The sequence below is a fragment of the Schistocerca serialis genome, chromosome 8, assembly GCF_023864345.2.
Source record: "Schistocerca serialis cubense isolate TAMUIC-IGC-003099 chromosome 8, iqSchSeri2.2, whole genome shotgun sequence".
Classification (NCBI taxonomy): Eukaryota; Metazoa; Arthropoda; class Insecta; order Orthoptera; family Acrididae; genus Schistocerca; species Schistocerca serialis.
The window spans coordinates 549,095,352-549,115,836 of record NC_064645.1 but is presented as its reverse complement, the minus strand read 5'-3'; the positions used below and the strand labels follow the sequence as shown (position 1 = coordinate 549,115,836).

Below are 20,485 nucleotides of genomic sequence, written 5' to 3'. Positions count from 1 at the left end.
GTAATCATCAAAAAATCAGAAGATCGGGACTCAACATATCCGAAGACTTACAAGCTCATCTACCACGTGAACACTGACTAAGGCACAGGAGAAGCTCCTTTGCCATCAGCTACACTCACACAGGACGCTCTTCAACCTTAGTCCACATCAGTATGGCTTTAGACCCAAAAGTTCAGTACACGATGCCGTTAACCGTTTGCTGGAAATCATAGAGGACACACAACAAAAATACGCCGTAACAATAGTCATAGATATAGCCGGCGCTTTCGACAAGGTCTGGTGGCCTGCCTTCTCCGCAAGGCCACGAGAGACGCAGATACTAACAGTCCAGTGCAATGTCTTACGCGACTACTGCAAAGACAGTGTGGCTCAATGACAAGTAAGAAAGCAAAAGATTATCAAGAAAAGGCTCAATATGCGGGACAGTTTTCTGAGGTCTTGCCATAGGACCACTCCCAAATAATTTGGACGAAGGTGACATGGTTGAGGGTGTAGTAGCCTATGCTGACGAATTGCTAGTAGTAATAACTGCAAACTCGAGAGCGCAAATCGAAAGCAAAGCTACACAACTCCTTGCAAAAATAAGGGACGACTGATGCAGCCATAACAATTTCATGTTTTCAGCAAACAAGACAGTATATTTACTCATTGGCCGCTGAGGAAAAACCCACCATTAGACTGAACAAAACTAGCATACAGAAATAAAATGACAAGACACATAGTCACGTACCACGACGAATGATTAACATTCAACGAGTCCATAAGACTTACAATTGAAAAAGCGACAAGACTAACGCACAAATTTGTCACGTTAAACTCAACTCACTACAGATTACCATTGCAGACACTACGAATGTATCATACAGTCGCCTTTCAGTCTGCTATGTGCTTCGCAGCAAATGCCTGGACACATCGACTGTCACTAACGACCCGCAAACCCACTGTGAGGCGTGGACAAAGAGGTGTATTGCTCAGAATATCAGGGGCATCTGGCACCACGTCCGTAGAATCTCTATGCGCTGTACTTGCAACACACCCCATTGACATAACCATTAGACTCAGAGCAACAGCGTACTGACTCAAACGGGAAAGACTAGACAAGTTACATAGATAACAGAGGAGCATATTATTGAAAAACGCCAATTAAATCTTTTGAAGGCTGAGACACAGCAAAAAGAAAGGGAAACATCTGATAAGGTCCGTCGGGTCTTCTCCTTCTTCCAGAACATCCGGGAACGTTTGAGGCTCAGACATGTTGACCCAAGTCGCGGCATGGTACATTTCCAGACGGGCCATGGCCCTTACCCTACACACGTGTACCGCTTTGGCCTTTGTATGGAACGTGGATCTCTCGAACACACATCAATAAAATTCAGCACACCTACGCGCGTAAAACCGATGATAGAAATAACAGGAGTAGGGCAAGCTTCAAGAGGTCCAGGTAAATGGAGCATGCTTAACCGGACCACTGATGAAATATCAAGAGCGCTGCACAAGACTTATAAGCAGCAACGACCACATACAAGATCACGACCATACACAAACCCTACATTGGACAACAGAGATTCAAACGCTTATAAGGAAACAGATGACGACATGAACAGACAATTGTCACCTGATAGTAGCATATCACACGACTGCAACAATACTACAAGTAATATATACATGGAATTTTGAAATATGTTTGTAATAAGAAATAAAACAATGAATTTTCCTGTTTGTATAAAGTAAAACAAGTAATTCTTTAGCGTTCGGGATCATTATTTTCACACATGTGATTGTATAATACGTAAACTGTATAAGATGCAAACTGTAAATCAATTGAATTTTATAATATTGTACATGAACATACAAATACAGAATCATAAGACTTAATTAAACGGACGAGCTCACAACACGGATCGGAAGTGCCTTTCCGTGAGACGAGGCTCGAGGTCACCCTTCCGTGTCTCCTCTCCCGTTTACGACGCGGGAAAATGCAGGAAGTGATTGTAGGAAGAAATAGTAATGTTAAACCTCATACACAAACCATGTAATCTCACGACGTATAAACATACAGTAGCAATCATTGTAGAATAGAATACGCTAATTTAGGTGAGCAGAGTCGAAGTGTTTACCGAAGTGTTTCTACTTGAAATAGCCATGCGAAGGGACCTCTTTTACTGTCTAAATCTTTCTTTTCTTCTATTATTTCTTCTTAAGAATATAGGAAAATTTTTACTTTCCCAAAATGTACTTTATGTATCACATGTTTTTAATTAATATTGTAATTACGTAAAAAACAAGAAAACACAGCACTGAGAGAAGCTGTAGAAAAAGACCAAGAGTCTGCCTCTGCAGTTTGCTACTAATTTTTAGTAACAAACGACCCACCATAGTTACCAAACCGGTGGGTCGCTTTGCAATGCTATAAATAAATGAATGAATGAATGATAAATAAAATTAAACCAGTCTCGTGAATGCTATTATTAACCTGCCCTACCCGTTCGGTGGTTATTCTAAAACCAACGATGTGTTGGAAAATGTTTTTGGTCAACCTGTTTTCGGCTATTCTCAAAGTATTTCCGTTGAATTTGTCTCCGTTACCCCACGAAGCATATAAATTTTTCGCTGTATTTGTAAAAATCTTCATTTTCCCCAGGACTTCCACGTTCCATCTAAAGTTTTCTGTGCTTCTGATGTTCTCCTCTGAATATTTCTTACTTTTTCTAACGTGTTCGCTGTTCTGTTTAATATATGTTACTTGTTCTTTGATAATAAATTTTTGGATATATAATACCAGTTAAAAAACTCAAAAGTAGTAACAAAGCAACAATTTTAAAAATAAATTTTGCAGTAATAAGAAAGGGACACCTCCTTCACATTCTGGAACATTTTATATTTTTACTAACTGGTTTTGGCTTCTTGTACCGTCATTACGCATTGGGAAATCACCAGAAGATGATCTGAGAGGCTGAAACTAGTTAGATGTAAGTAGGCTGTTTAGGTTCTTTTATTGGTAACGCCACGTAGCGCTCTGTATGAAAATCACTGGCTGTGCTGTGTGCAGTCTGTGGCTGGTTTGCATTGTTGTTTGCTATTGTAGTGTTGGGCTGTTGGCTGTTAACAGCGCGTAGCGTTGCGCAGTTGGAGGTGAGCCGCCAGCAGTGGTGGATGTGTGGAGTGAGATGGCGGAATTTTGAGAGCGGATGATCTGGACGTGTGTCCATCAGAGACAGTACATTTGTAAGACTGGATGTCATGAACTGCTATATATATTATGACTTTTGAACACTATTAAGGTAAATACATTGTTTGTTCTCTATCAAAATCTTTCATTTGCTAACTATGCCTATCAGTAGTTAGTGCCTTCAGTGGTTTGAATCTTTTATTTAGCTGGCAGTAGTGGCGCTCGCTGTATTGCAGTAGTTCGAGTAACGAAGATTTTTGTGAGGTAAGTGATTCACGAAAGGTATAGGTTATTGTTAGTCAGGGCCATTCTTTTGTAGGGATTGCACTAAAAATATTGTGTGTCAGATTAGTGTTGATCAGAATAAGTAAAGAGCGAAATGTCTGAGAACGTTCAACAACGTAAGGGGTTAACCCGCATAGTAATTCATAAATTTTTTTAAGGGGACGTTTCATAGAGAAGAAATAACAATTCTTCTAGTATATAATTTTATATAATTATTATCCTGTTGTGTCGAAAAACATAAGAACAATTTAATTATGATAATTTGTCATTAACTGTTTCGAGTAGAAACAAGTTTTAAACAGCTCAGAAACTAATGACGTTTGACTCTGAAGATACTGAGATTTCAATTTTGAGTAATCTGACAGAATACATTTAAATTTAATTAGTTATACCAAATATCTGTTAATTATTAAGAACCACACAGAAAACCTGAAAATACATGGAGATAATAAAGCTGTTAGAAGCACAGGACAGGGGTCCGATTACCCTCAAAAAAGTTTGGGAGCGTTTCTGCTGATCGATAACGGGATATTTTCCTGACACAAAAAGACGCGCGCCCGACCCAAAGAGTAGGCAGGACGCTGCGTGCCGACAACCGTGACAAAGTTTCCCAGTTGCAAGTAATTGTGGGTGTCTAATCGCTGAAGCAGGCAGTCGGCTGTGTTTACCGAGTTTAGAGGCAGCTTAAGTCCAGCATTTAAATTAGGTGTAAATTGTTGGTCTTCCGCATACGCGGCGATAACTAAAACTTAGTAGTTTCTTGTCAGAAAAGTTTTTACTTCAGCGGCAACTGTGCGTACGTGCCTGTTACTCCGCCTGATACGCTGAACGGGAATTATCAACACGCACAAGAAAACAAAACAGGAACTGCGCCGAGCCCCGTGTAAGATACGCCGTGCTTGCTGTCTCTACTAGCGTCTTCGTGCTATGCCACCAACCGTACAACAAAGCTGTGCGTGCAGCATAAGTGACATACTGTAGGGGTAACCGTGGCGATTTCGCTCTACTTCGGCTGTTTGCTGTTACTCTGTCCATCAGCAACTGTTGTGAATAAAGTCGTCCAGATCGCTTAATATATTTTTTATGTACAGCAACGTTTCGGCTTCTGCCATCGTCAGATCAAAGCTCAGACCTGTTAAAGGTAAGTGTCAGTTGCAATGGAACCTACTACTAAGGGTAGTAGAATGATTTGAACCTTGCAAAAGTCCTACGTATGCCTCAAAAGACATCAAACACACTTTTACATTATCCTCACGACCTACTGGCGCAAAATATGTGTGATGTTTTTAGAGGTATGAGAGTTCGATCTGTTGATCTCGTCATTTATCTTATAGAAGTCGTATTAATCAGTTCATTTTGTCATTTTCGTACGTAGAGTTCAGTTAAATAATAGATTCTCTTCTGAGGTAACAGTTAAGCAAATGTTATCTATGTGTTTCTTTCGAATGAGATCCTCACATTTTTTATAATTTTGTAATCAGAATATAAAATTAAAATATTTCAATAATTATTTCAATTTTATTCTTAAGAATTTGAACACAGATTAATAAGATACAAAATCCTACACTGTAGGTAAGCTGTCAAAAGACGTTTGTTGATGTCTCTCAATACCTGTGAAAATATGTGACAAATTTTGGCGGCATCCTGTATCACGAGACGACAAAGCTAAAGAGTTGTGTGAGCACAAGTATTACGTGACCAAGAACAATACGTTATGAATAAATTGAAGTACTTCACGAAAACAGACGTCGAACGTAAGTCAAAAACAATACCACTATTGCTAATTCCGCTTGCAGCATATACAAATCGAGCAGAATCCGAGACTACAAAGAACTTGCGTCGAGAGCGGCTATCTAAAAGGTATGTACAAATTATGGTGCGCTACCTGTTCTCAAATATCTCTTAAAACATTGCAGTACATCCGTTATGTTGGCGTAAATTGCTGTTAGCAGAACTGAAGGTAGAATATGTATTGACGTCGAAAACAGAAGCAGACGCGTTACATATCCACTAAAAACTGTCACCCCAGCGATTATCGTTTCCTCCCTTTCATGCAGTTCTCTGTACCAGAACAGCTTTGTTAATGAAACTGTTCTGCTGAGATGTTAACGATGGTAAAAAAATACATACAAGCATTGGAAATCTTCTTGCTACAATTTCACTCGATGGAAACGTGAATCATTTTGTTTACAGGCCAGTGCACGCTGACGACCTTAGCTAGTAGAACCGTAGAAGATTTTTTACATTCAAACATTATGTCCCACCTGGAACGAACTAATTTCCTTCATGAAAATAAGTAACTGTTCCGAAAACATCGTTCATCCGAAACTCAACTCACGCTCTTCACACATGATATTCTCAGTATCATGGAGAGACGAAATCGGGTTTATCCAATTTTCTAAACTTTCCAAACGCTGTTTAACCAGTACCGTTTAAAGAAAGTCCACTCCTGTACAACATCCAGGTGTCCGACTGGATAGAAAGTTTCCTGTAGTGCAGCATGTAATCTTATGTACAGAAACTGAAGTGATGTCTTGTATGCTCCAGCGGAGTGTAATAGCACCGTTTTTATTCACGGTACGCATTGATAACTTCGAGGATAGTATCAGATTTATCAGGATACTTAGAGGATAGTTTCAGATTTTTCGCAGATGTTATTTTCGAAGAGATCGTGTAGGGTAACAATTGTAGTAATAACAAGTTTCGAACATGCCTGCCTGAGATAGTATTGATCAAAACTAGTAAAAATCTTCGTATAAACATATGCACGGAAACCTGTACCCGTTGAGATATGAGCCAATCTGTCCTCTCATTCCCATCTGCCTGTAACGAAGACGTAGATACTACAGACAGTGGTGACTGTTGTTAACACGTATCAGACACATTCTACAGCCCATCTTCCTCTTTGAAATACATCTGGTTCCGTTTCGGATTATGTCACATGCTCCTGTAACTTTCGCACGTTGTAGATGGGTTGGACATACACCAATGCATTTAAAGATCTCCATAACCGGAATCCAACGGGTCCAAGTCTGTTAACGGGAAGGTCATATTATCGGACATCCTCTACCAATTCACTGCACATGAAAAGTTCGGTTGTAGCTAAAGAAACTAACTGGTGACAATTCAGTAGTAGCATATTGGAAAACTGCAGTTTTTCTACAAAAGAGATTGGATAGAAAACACATATCTGGTGGAACTAACAGGCAAAATATAGCGCATTCAAAGAAAGGAAGTGCGAATGGCTACATGTTTGTGTGAGCGGCGCGAGAAAGTGCAACTGAAACGCAACCACTCGAACAAAGAGAGTATATACCACGCGAGAAGATGTTTGGAAAAATTCAAGAACCGTCTTTCACGGTCGAAAGGCAGAGTATTCTCCAGCCCACTACATACCAACACCATTGCAACAGTGTGGATAAAACTAGGATAAGAACACGTCGAACAAAAGCGTACAGGCGGTCATTTTTCTCATACTCCGTACAGGAACAGAAACAGAAGAAATCTTAATACAGGGTATCTCACAAAGGGGTTTAAACTGTTGGAACTTTAATAAGTGAGGACGTATTAAAAATAACCCGATCCAGTTGTGATTATATGGTGCTCTCATGACTAATGTGTGTAATCATTCATTTCCTTTTGTTTATTTTCAGTTCACACTAACTACACGTAAATAGCAAGAAGGCTGGAAACTAGTTCTTGGAGTAAAGAAAGTTGATTTTAAAGTGTTGTTGGAAATGTGAAAACATGAAAGAAGTGCAAAGACGACGGTGGGCAGAGTTTGATGCTGCGCCACCGTCAAGTGTAACAATAACGAAATTATTCGACAGATTTGAGAGGGAAGGGATTTTGCGTGGTACGAAAGATGGATGGACGTATTGGTACAAACTTTCACAAGGTCCCCAAAGAAGTCCACATGGCAACCTGCGCGTGAATCAAGTGTAAGTAAATCAGCGCATTTTAAAGCAAACAAAGTTGAAACCCTACATTCTCAGGTTGCTTCGCGCGATGAACGAGGACGATCCGGATAGTTGCTTCGAAATCTGTGAATGTATTTGCGATAAAGAACAGTTGACTGATGCTGGAGAGATTTAAGGAAATCACGGAAAACCTAAATGAAGATGGCTGGGCGCCGGATTGAACCGTCGTCCTCCAGAATGCGAGTCCAGTGTGCTAGCCACTGCGCCTCCTCGCTCGGTGTCAGGAGAGCTCAGTGACTTCGAACATGGATTAATAATTGGATGTCACATGAGTAATAAATCACCCCTTCTGTAGCTGTCCGAGTCGACTGTTGGCGTTGTGATTGCGAGGTAGATATGCGAAGGAACAACCACAGGTTAAACCAATACCAGGCGGACCTCACGTACTGGCACAGAGGTCCCGTCCACTGTTGCACAGGTGATTGTAAACGAACTGCATACAGCCCAAATATCACAATGATTGTAAATAGAGAATTCAAAAATTGGGTACAATGTTCAAGCAGCTCCTCATAAGCCACACACCTCTGTAGCCAGTATTAACTGACCTTTCAGGTGGTGCAGTGAGTGAAGCCATACGTTTTGGCAGTCCGATGGACTGAGTTTCAGTTTGAAAACCCCCTGGGAAATCTTACTGTTATGCCGGAGCCAAGGTAGCCCCTGAGGGCCCTCAATCCATATTACATCACAGAGGACGGGATTGTCTATGTCCAAGGCGTACCAAAAGCACCATGATAAACATCGGCTATTTACATACAAGATAATGGAAACAGACATTCCGAGCACTACTTCCTGCAGGGGGAGCTCGAGCCACAGCCTGCAAGAAGTATCACTACACCAAAACCTGATTGGCTGGAGACAGCTATTTAGGGGCTATTGCCTTTCTTTTGTTGTTCAGTCATCAACCTTGTAAACGTACATAAATAAGAGTTGTGTTTGTGAAAAACTGCGAATTGTCAGTCACTACAGTTACCAATCATGATGTGAACTACCAAGAACGTAATACCAACTACATGATGTTATGGTATGGGGGTGTTTTTCGTGGTTAGGGTATAATCGTCTTACTGAGCCTAAGAAAACGCTGAATGCGGAAGATCATGAACAGTAGAAGAACGATTGGGAGACGATGATTGTTTGTATTAGCATGACAGTGCATCATAACAGAAAGCAGCATCTGTGAGGTAATGGTTTGTGGACAGTAATATTCCTGAAATGGACTGGACTGCCCAGAGTCTCGACCTGTTCCCAATGGAACACACTTGGGGATAGTTAGAATGTCGTCATCGATGAAGACCTCAACGTCCAACTTGATTACTTTCTCCAGTCTCTGTTCCTGAGGAAGAACTGACTGCCCATTCCTCTACAGACGTTCGGATAGTTCATCGAAAGTGTCCCTCGCAGAGTTTAGGCCATATTATAGGCGGTGGACACACACCATGTTAATGTCCACTAATAGGTATCCGGATGCTTTTCATCAGATAATGTATTGTTGCAGTTGAGAGTTCGAATCGAGAACAGCTGCCAACATGAGTAACGTAGAAGTAAATATCCTCGGAGTAGTGAAGCAACTTAAATCACTTAATAAAAGCAAGTCTTCTGGTCCAGACCGTATACCAATTAGGTTCGTTTCGGAGTATGCTGATGCATTAGCTCCATACTTAACAAACATATACAACCATTGCCTCGACGAAAGATCCGTACCCAAAGACTGGAAAGTTGCACAGGTCACACCAATATTCAAGAAAGGTAGTAGGAGTAATCCTCTAAATTACAGGCCCTTATCGTTAACGTCGATGTGTAGCAGGATTTTGGAACATATATAGTTCTCAACCATTATGAATTACCTCGAATAAAACGGTCTTTTGACACACAGTCAACATGAGTTTAGAAAACATCCTTCCTGTGAAACACAACTAGCTCTTTATTCACATGAAGTGTTGAGTGCTATTGACAAGGGATTTCAGATCGATTCCGTATTTCTGGATTTCCGGAAGGCTTTTGACACTGTGCCACACAAGCGCTCATAGTGAAATTGCGTGCTTATGGAATATCGTCTCAGCAATGTGACTGGATCTGTGATTTCCTGTCAGAGAGGTCACAGTTCGCTGTAATTGACGGAAAGTCATCGAGTAAACCAGAAGTGATTTCTGGCGTTCCCCAAGGTAGTATTATAGGCCCTTTGCTGATCCTTATCTACATAAACGATTTGGGAGACAATCTGAGCAGCCGTCTTCGGTTGTTTGCACATGACGCTGTCGTTTATCGACTAATAAAATCATCAGAAGATCAAAACAAACTGTAAAACGATTTAGAAGAACTTACGGAATGTTGCGAAAAGTTGACCTTAAATAACGAAAAGTAAGGTCATCCACATGAGTGCTAAATGGATCGCGTTAAACTTCGGTTACACGATAAATCAGTCTAAACTAAAACCCATAAATTCAACTAAATATCTAAGTGTTACAATTACGAACAACTTAAATTGGAAGGAACATATAGAAAATGTTGTGGGGAAGGCTAACCAAAGACTGCGTTTTATTGGCAGGACACTTAGAAAATGTAACAGACCTACTAAAGAGACTGCGTACACTACGCTTGTCCGTCCTCTTTTAGAATACTGCTGCGCGGTGTGGGATCCTTACCAGATAAGACGACGGAGTACATCGAAAATGTTCAAAGAAGGGCAGCACGTTTTGTATTATCGCGAAATATGGGAGAGAGTGTCACAGAAATGATACAGGTTTTGGGCTGGACATCATTAAAAGAAAGGCGTTTTTCGTTGCGGCGGAATCTTCTCACGAAATTCCAATCACCAACTTTCTCCTCCAAATGCGAAAATACACTACCGGCCATTAAAATTGCTACACCACGAAGATGACGTGCTACAGACGCGAAATTTAACGGACAGGAAGAACATGCTGTGAAAAGCAAATGATTAGCTTTTCAGAGCATTCACACAAGGTTGGCGCCGGTGGCGACACCTACAACGTGCTGACATGAGGAAAGTTTCCAACCGATTTCTCATACACAAACAGCAGTTGACCGGCGTTGCCAGCTGAAACATTGTTGTGATGCCTCGTGTAAGGAGGACAAATGCGTACCATCACGTTTCCGACTTCCATAAAGGTCGGATTGTAGCCTATCGCGATTGCGGTTTATCGTAACGCGACATTGCTGCTCGCGTTGGTCGAGATCCAATGACTGTTAGCAGAATATGGAATCGGTGGGTACAGGAGGGTAATACGGAGCGCTGTGCTGGATCCCAACGGCCTCGTATCACTAGCAGTCGAGATGTCAGGAATCATATCCGCATGGTTGTAACGGATCGTGCAGCCACGTCTCGATCCCTGAGTCAACAGATGGGGACGTTTGCAAGACAACAACCATCAGCACAAACAGTTCGACGACGTTTGCAGCAGCATGGATTATCAGCTCGGAGACCATGGCGGCGGTTACCCTTGACGCTGCATCACAGACTGGGGCGCCTGTGATGGTGTACTCAACGACGAACCTGGGTGGACGAATGGCAAAACGCTATTTTTTCGGATGAATCCAGGTTCTGTTTACAGCATCTTCATGGTCGCATCTGTGTTTGGCGACATCGCGGTGAACGCACATTGGAAGCGTGTGTTCGTCATCGCCATACTGGCGTATCACTCTGCGTGATGGTATGGGGTGCCATTGGATAAACGTCTCGGTCACCTCTTGTTCGCATTGACGGCACTTTGGACAGTGGACGTTACATTTCAGATGTGTTACGACTCGTGGCTCTACCCTCCATTCGATACCTGCAAAACCCTACATTTCAGCAGGATAATGCACGACCGCATGTTGCAGGTCCTGTACAAGCCTTTCTGGATACAGGAAATGTTCGACTGCTGCCCTGGCCAGTACATTCTCCAGATCTCTCACCAATTTAAAACGTCTGGTCAATGGTGGCCGAGCAACTGGCTCGTCACAATACGAGAGTCACTACTCGTGATAAACTGTGGTATCGTGTTGAAGCTGCACGGGCAGCTGTGCCTGGACACGCCATCCAAGCCCTGTTTGACTCAATGCCCAGGCGTATCAAGATCATTATTACGGCCAGAGGTGGTTGTTCTGGGTACTGATTTCTCAGGATCTATGCACCCAAATTGCGTGAAAATGTAATCACATGTCTGTTGTAGTATAATATATTTGTCCAATGAATACCCGTTTATCATCTGCATCTCTTCTTGCTGTAGCAATCGTAATGGTAGTAATGTATGTTGTTGACACCGAGCTACATAGGGAGGAACGATCACCGTGATAAAATAAGGGAAATCAGAGCTCGTACGGAAAGATATAAGTGTTCATTCTTTCCGCGCGCTATACGAGATTGTAATAATAGAGAATTGTGAAGGTGGTTCGATGAACCCTCTACCAGGCACTTAAATGTGATTTATAGGGTATCCATGTAGATGTAGATGTATATGTAGATGTAGGTGTCTGGAAGCCTTTGATCAGATAGTGTACCGTTGCAGTTGAGAGGCTGCCACTGACCTGGGATCGAGGAACTCGCCCATGAGCACCTGGTCGCCGCGGGCGGGGCACAGGCCCAGCAGGAAGAGGCTGAGCCCGCCGCAGCGCCAGCCCCAGAAGCCGCCGCTGGCGTCACGGCCGGCCGTCACAGACTCGGCGAAGTACAGCGGCGCGCGGTGGTGCGAGCAGCCGAACCGGTCTGTCGGCACGACACACACCAAGCGCGTCACCTTGCGCAGAGCGCCACACCAGGATTATCCAAAGAAATTAATAATGCTGCACAGAAAACAGTTGGGAGGGCCAAAAATAAAAAGAAAGTGTGGTGCAGTGAAATAGGTGAAGAAGTTTTAACGAATGGGACCAATAAATGTTCTACTATGAAAAGAAATGGCACCCCAGACTATCACTCCTGGTCGTCGGGCTGTGTGGCGGTGTTTTCAGACATGTCTTCGGCTGGCAGCCTCATTGATTTGGAATTGTTCTTTAGTCATGAGTCGCGCTTCGAATTGAGCCCTGATGAATGGAGAAGCCCTAGACAGCGGTGGGATACCATCCTGAATGTCGCCCACCATACGGCATGACAACCAGGAGTGATGGTCTGATGTCCAGTTCATTTCATAGTAGGACCCCTTTGTTTGTCATCTGCAGCGCCTTTACAGCACAGAGGTACGTCGGCGATATACTACGCCCCGTTTGGTTGCCCGTCATCTCAAGCCATCCTGGGCTTACGTTTGAGCAGGATAACGCCTGCCCGCACTCAACGAGAGTTTCTACTACTTATTTCCGTGCTTGCCAAATCCTACCTTGCAAGGTCGGCCGATCCCTCGCGAATTGAGAAAGTTTGGAGTATTATGGGCAGGGCCCTCCAACCAGCTCGGGATTTTGACGATATAACGCGCCAATTGGACAGGATTTGGCACAATACCCCTGAGGAGGATATCCAACAACTCCATCAATCAGCGCCGAGCCGAATAACTCCTTGCATAAGGACCATAGGGCGAACAACGCGTTACTGACTTACTCAGTTTGTGAAGCTCTTGCTCTTGAATAAATCAGCCAATTTTTATGAAATTGTAATCATTTGTTTGTATGTACGTGTACATACTTCCGTCCCATTAGGAAAATTGCTTCGTGGTACGTCTTTTGTGATGACTTATAGTGTATATCAGATCTATAACTTTCAATCCAATAGGGTCTACTGCTGCGATGAACTTTTTGAATGATTTCCTGATGCTTTTAACTGCCATTCCCTTTATTTCATGTACGATTGTACAATTTCGGCCTTAGGCCATTTTCGAGTATTTTATGGATGATAATAGTGAATTATGCCACTTACGTACACTACTGACCATTACAATTGCTAGACCACGAAGATGACGTGCTACAGACGTGAAATTTAACCGAAAGGAAGAAGAGGCTGTGATATGCAAATGATTAGCTTTTCAGAGTATTCAGACAAGGTTGGCCCCGGTGGCGACACCTACAACGTGCTCACATGAGGAAAGTTTCCAACCCATTTCTCATACGCAAACAGCAGTTGACCGGCGTTGCCTGGTGAAACGTTGTTGTGATGCCTCGTGTAAGGAGGAGAAATGCGTACCAACAAGTTTCCCATTTTGATAAAGGTCGGATTGTAGCCTGTCGCTATTGTGGTTAATCGTATCGTGACATTGCTGCTCGCGTTGGTCGAGATCCAATGACTGTTAGCAGAATATGGAATCGGTGAGTTCAGGAGGGTAATACGGAACGCCGTGCTGGATCCCAACGGCCTCGTATCACTAGCAGTCGAGATGACAGGCATCTTATCCGCATGGCTGTAACGGATCGTGCAGCCACGTCTCGATCCCTGAGTCAACAGATGGGGACGTTTGCAAGACAACAACCATCTTCACGAACAGTTCGATAACGTTTGCAGCAGCATGGACTATCAGCTCGGAGACCATAGCTGCGGTTACCCTTGACGCTGCATCACAGACAGGAGCGCCTGCGATGGTGTACTCAACGACGAACCTGGGTGCAGGAATGGCAAAACGTCATTTTTTCGCATGAATCCAGGTTCTGATTACAGCATCATGATGGTCGCATCCGTATTTGGCGACATCGCGGGGAACGCACATTGGAAGCGTGTATTCGTCATCGCCATACTTGCGTATCACCCGGCGTGATTTTATGGGGTGCCATTGGATAAACGTCTCGGTCACCTCTTGTTCGCATTGACGGCACTTTGAACAGTGGACGTTACATTTCAGATGTGTTACGACCCGTGGCTCTACCCTTCATTCGATCCCTGCAAAACCCTACGTTTCAGCAGGATAGTGCACGACCGAATGTTGCAGGTCCTGCACGAGCCTTTCTGGATACAGAAAATGTTCGACTGCTGCCCTGACCGGCACATTCTCCAGATCTCTCACCAATTGGAAACGTCTGGTCAATGGTGGCCGAGCAACTGGCTCGTCACAATACGCCAGTCACTACTCTTGATGAACTGTGGTATCGTGTTGAAGCTGCATGGGCAGCTGTACACGCAATCCATCTGACTCAATGCTCAGGCGCATCATGGTCGTTATTACGGCCAGAGGTGGTTGTTCTGGGCACTGATTTCTCAGGATCTATGCACCCAAATTGCGTGAAAATGTAATCACATGTCAGTTCTAGTATAATATATTTGTCCAATGAATACCCGTTTATCATCTGCATTTCTTCTTGGTGTAGCAATTTTAATGGCCAGTAGTGTACGTATGACATGGAGTCATAGGAGCATTCATGGCATAATTAGTACTAAATAAACCATCCATAAAATACTTGAAAATGGCCTAAGGCCGAAATTATACAATCGCACATGAAATAAAGAGAATGACTGTTGAAGGCACCACGAAATCATTCAAAAGGGATATCAGTTCCTTGACGATCTGTTTGTCGATATTATCTCTATATAAAATGTTATTCTCCTTCTTCAACGTCGTTTCTTAAGTACTGTTTTCCTTCTTTTTTCTTAATTCTGCAACAAAAATAGCGATTCCAAACATATCAAGCACATGTCGCACCGAAAGTTTTTCTTCATTATTTGCCTCTTCCGACATAAATTACATGACGTTTCTTATAATAGCACAACTTTGCTCGCAGCTGCTGTGCACTGACACTGAGGTGCCATGCAATGTAGCAAAGAGGCAGCGACGAGAACGCTTGATGTGCGCAAGTCCACATGTGACAGTTAACTGCGGCAGCCGCCCGTTCGGAACTAAGGATGAGATTGCCCAGCGCTCAGGACGAGAAGGCGTTTTTGCGCTGGGGCCACGTTATTTTGCGCGAGCTTTGCACTTCTTCAATACTGGCACACATTCAGGTTGTCTCACCTCAGTATCGTAGCACACTGAGAGAGGAACAACAACAAGATGGCGTAACTCATCTCTGCTGTTAGTTAGAGAAGCTTATTTTTCCGAGTGAGTATCAAACCTTCAAGACTGCCCCTGGCAGGTCAGTGCCAGAGATGAGGAAGGAGTAAGCGACTGACCAGAGGTTTCGCCGCAGCCTGGCTGGTCTACGCCGCCGTTGAGGTAGAAGTCGGCGTGCCCGCAGCGCTCCAGCTTGCCCTGCACCAGCGCGTTGGTGTGCAGAACGTCCACCAGGAGCGCGTCGCTCGCGTCCAGCTTGTGGTCGCGGTTCGCAGTCACGAACAGCGGCAGCGCCGGATCCAGACCTGCACGCACACACACTCTGCATCTTTATTTATTTAACCTGATCTTACTAGGGCGATCAGGCCCTCTCCTACATCAGACCACCGTTTCACTCGTACAGTATCTTTTTTACGTCATAGTTTCCTAACAAGGGAACCTCCCCATCGTACCCCCCTCAGCTTTAGTTATAAGTTGGCACAGCGGATAGGCCTTGAAAAATTGAACACAAATCAATCGAGAAAACAGGAAGAAGTTGTGTGGAACTATGAAAAAAATTAGTAAAATATACAAACTGAGTAGTCCATGCGAAGATAGGCAACATCAAAGACAATCGGAGTCTAGGAGCGCCGTGGTCTTGTGGTTAACGAGAGCAGCTACGGAACGAGAAGTCCTGGGTTCAAGTCTTCCCTCGAGTGAAAAGTTTAATTTTTTATTTTCAGTTTATGTGACAAACACTTATGTTTTCATCACTTTTTTGCGTGTGATTATCACATCCACAAGAAAACCTAAATGGGGCAAGGTAGAAGAATCTTTTTACCCATGTACAAGTTAGGCGAGTCGACAACATATTCCTGTCATGTGACGCACATGCCGTCACCAGTGTCGTATAGAATATATCAGACGTGTTTTCCTATGGAGGAGTCGGTTGACCTATGACCTTGCGATCAAATGTTTTCGGTTCCCATTGGTGAGGCACGTCCTTTCGTCTACTAATCGCACGGTTTTGCGGTGCGGTCGCAAAACACAGACACTAAACTTATTGCAGTGAACAGAGACGTCAATGAATGAACGGACAGATCATAACTTTGCGAAAATAAAGAAAGTAAAATTTTCAGTCGAGGGAAGACCCAGGACCTCTCGTTCCGCAGCTACTCACGCTAACCACGGGACCACGGCGCTCCTGAGCTCACCTTTCCTTGATATTGCTTATCTTGCGCATGGACTACTCAGTTTGTATATTTTACTAATTTTTTTCATAGTTCCACACATCTTCTTCCTGTTTTCTCGATTGATCTGTGTTCAGTTTTTCAAGGCCTATCCACTGTGCCAACTTATAACTAAATCTGAGGGGGGTGCGATGGGGAGGTTCCCTTGTAAGAAATAACAATTTTAATATGACAAATAGTATTAAAATGATTTGAGTGTCTATAGCGACAACGTAAGTAAACAATACTGACTATGAACTAATAAAATTAATACTGGCAGTACTTCTGCTACTGCAGCTGCTGGCACTAATAATGATAACAGTAACATTAGTAATAATAGTATAATATTAACAATAATGATAGTGCCAGAAACAAAACGAATTTATTGCTGTACAAGACATATGTTTTCTGATATAGCAAGTTCTGTGGAAAGAAAATTTAAGGAGACTGCACCAAATAAGAATACTGGGTAAAAAGGAAGAGCTGATTGGGAAGATATGCAAAATGGTTCAAATGGCTCTGACAAGGGAACCTCCCCATCGCACCCCCCTCAGATTTAGTTATAATTTGATACAGTGGATAGGCCTTGCGAAACTGAACACAGATCAATCGAGAAAACAGGAAGAAGATGTGTGGAACTATGAAAAAAATTAGCAAAATATACAAACTGAGTAGTCCATGAGGAAGATAAGCAACGTCAAGGAGAATGTGTGCTGAGAAGCGCCGTGGTCTCGTGGTTAGCGTGAGCAGCTACGGAACGAAAGGTCTTTGGTTCAAGTCTTCCCTCCAGTGAAAAGTTTATATTCGTTATTTTTGCAAAGTTATGATCCGTCCGCTCGTTCATTAACGCATCTGTTCACTGTAATAAGTTTAGTGTCTGTTTTGCAACCGCACCGCAAAACCGTGCGATTAGTAGACGAAAGGACGTGCCTCTACAATGGGAACCGAAAACATTTGATCGCAAGGTCATAGGTGAACCGATTCCTCCACAGGAAAACACGTCTGATATATTCTATACGATACTGGTGACGGCATGTGCGTCACATGACAGGAATATGTTGTCGACCCACCTAACTTGTACACTTGGCGAATGGTTAAAAAGTCTCTTCTACCTTGCCCAATTTAGGTTTTCTTGTGGATGTGATAATCACTCCCAAAAAAGTGATGAAAACATAAGAGAGTGTCACGGACGGACAGACAGATAATAATTGTCTGAAAATAAAAAATTAAAGTTTTTACTTGAGGGAAGACTTGAACCAAGGACCTCTCTTCCCGCTACCGCTCACGCTAACCACGGGACCACGGCACTCCTATAGTCACCTTCTCCTTGATATTGCCTATCTTGCGCATGGACTACTCAGTTTGTATATTTTGCTTATGTTTTTCATAGTTCCATATAACTTCTTCCTGTTTTCTCGATTGATCTGTGTTCAGTTATTCAAGGCCTATCCACTGTGCCAACTTACAACTAAATCTGAGGGGGGTGCGATGGAGAGGTTCCCTTGTGAGCACTATGGGACTTAACATCTATGGTCATCAGTCTCCTAGAACTTAGAACTACTTAAACCTAACTAACCTAAGGACATCACACAACACCCAGTCATCACGAGGCAGAGAAAATCCCTGACCCCGCCGGAAATCGAACCGGGGAACCCGGGCGCGGGAAGCGAGAACGCTACCGCACGACCACGAGCTGCGGACGAAGATGAATGCATGAGGGTAACAAGTGCGTACAGGAATAACGGTAATCCTTATTGTTGCTTTAATAGATACGTCGTTAACTGTCTTCTGATGCTGGAAACGTTATTCAGTTCTCTAATATAATGTGATAGTTTATTCCAGAGTCGGGTTCCAGCTACTGCGAAGGACTTCAAGAAAGTGACTGAACGATGGAATGGGACAAAAAGAATTTTGCTCTGATGGGAACAGGTGTTTCTGCCATGTTGTTCAGACAAGGGCGTTAAAGTTGAGGAGAGATACGAGGGACAGTGTACGTTCATAAGACAGTACAGAAGACAGAGGGTGAGGGTAGCTGAGCATATGATGGTGAAATATGATTAAAGAGTCGAACAACAAAGACGTACAGAACACAGGCATTCACAGCCAGTTCCAGGCACCGTGAGCGTTCTTCAGAAAGGTTTTGCAGGATAGCATAGTTGTAATCAATAATTGGAATCATAAGTGTTAAAGTTTCTTTTTCATGTCAAGAGGAAATATGTTTTTATATTTTTATAGGGTATCGAGAGAGTCTGATGCCTTCTTGCACATTGCAGTAAGTACTCAGTCCAATTTAGATTTTCGTCCGTTATTACTCCTAGACTCTTTGCTGAAGCAAATAGGTCGACATTCGTCCCATTTAGGGTTAAAGATGGCCGGGATTCGCGATATTTCGTGCTAATGAGCCTAGAATGAACAACCAGTACCGCTTGGGTGAGCTTTAACCTTACATTCTCCGCCAATTTTGATAGTGCACACAGGTCTGTATTAAGATTCTCGATAGCTGTCTTGAGGTTTGTTGGTTTTGCACTTAGATACAAATGGAGGTCATCAGCGTACATGTGGTATTTGCAGTAGGACAAAACTGATAAAACTTATGACGTATCATTGACATATGGTGAAATGAGTATAGGACCTAACACCCAACCATGGGTAACGTCTAATTCTACCTATCTCCACTGTGACTCTGTGATGCTGGGCATGACGCATTGCTGGGAAAGCCAGGTACGAGCGAAACCATTGCACTGAAATTGGCGAGAAATTTAGGCTGCTAAGTTTGGTAATTAAAATGTTGAAGCCGACAGTGTAAAAGGCTTTGCTGAGGTCTAAGAGGAACACGATAGTTGCCTCTCGTCCATCCATGGCAAGTTTCAGTTCATTTCACGGAGCTATCACACAGCCATCATCATCGGTGTGTCACCCTCATCATATATGTCAACAGCGGCAGCATCTAACTTATACTGGCAGAAAAGGCCTACTCTAGACTTGTCACCGCTTTAGGGTGATCAGCACTGGTCTGTGTCTACGATCTACAGACACCTATGCTCAACCTGCTGTGTGGGTCTTACCAAGGAAAATTTTGTGATAACCATCGCAAAAAATTGCATTTTACTGCAATTTTCAAATTAGAAACTCATAATGCAGGAAAATATCGTAAGAATAATTAAATAACAATGGAAAACCTTGCAGAAGCCGACCTCAGGGAACATCAGTTTTTGGATCCAGAGAAGTACTGGAAAACTGCCTCTATAACTTATCTAGAAGATAGGCTGAGGAAAGCCAAACCTTCGCTTATAGCGCTTGTAGCCTTAGAGAAACATTTTGACAATGCTGACTGGAATACTCTCTTTAAAATTACAGATGTGGCAGGCGTAAAATACAGTGAAAGTTTATTTACGAACTGTACAGAAACCAGACTCTAGTCATAAGAGAAGAAGGACACCAACGAGGAGCAGTGGTTCGGAAGGAAGTGAGACTTGGTTGTAGCATATCTCCGGTGTTATTCAGTCTGTACATTGAGGAAGCAGTAGAGGAGGAGGAGGATATTAGTGTTTAACGTCCCGTCGACAACGAGGTCATTAGAGACGGAGCGCAAGCTAGGGTTAGGGAAGGATCGGGAAGGAAATCGGCCGTGCCCTTTCAAAGGAACCATCCCGGCATTTGCCTGAAGCGATTTAGGGAAATCACGGAAAACCTAAATCAGGATGGCCGGAGACGGGATTGAACCGTCGTCCTCCCGAATGCGAGTCCAGTGTGCTAACCACTGCGCCACCGCGCTCGGTGAAGCAGTAGAGGAAACCAAAGAAAAATTTGGGGAAGGAGTTAAAGTTCAGGGAGAAGAAATAAAAACTTTGAGATTTGCCGGCCTGTGGGAGACATCAAAGAGCATGGAAGAGCAGATGAACGGAATGGACAGTGTCTTCAGAAGAAGAACATCAACAAAGGATAAACAAA

The 20,485-nt window shown here is 43.2% G+C and overlaps 1 protein-coding gene across 1 annotated transcript in view; it reads right to left on the bottom strand.

Moving 5' to 3' along the window:
* The window catches only part of LOC126416630 (phospholipase A1 member A-like), a 104,277-nt gene that overhangs the window by 12,190 nt on the left and 71,602 nt on the right, over positions 1-20,485 (bottom strand). Inside the window, exons 6-7 of the mRNA XM_050084392.1 lie at positions 15,446-15,631; positions 11,956-12,133 (exon numbers count right to left, since the gene is read on the bottom strand). Of these exons, the coding sequence (XP_049940349.1) occupies positions 11,956-12,133; positions 15,446-15,631 (364 nt within the window). The remainder of the gene's footprint in view (positions 1-11,955; positions 12,134-15,445; positions 15,632-20,485) is intronic.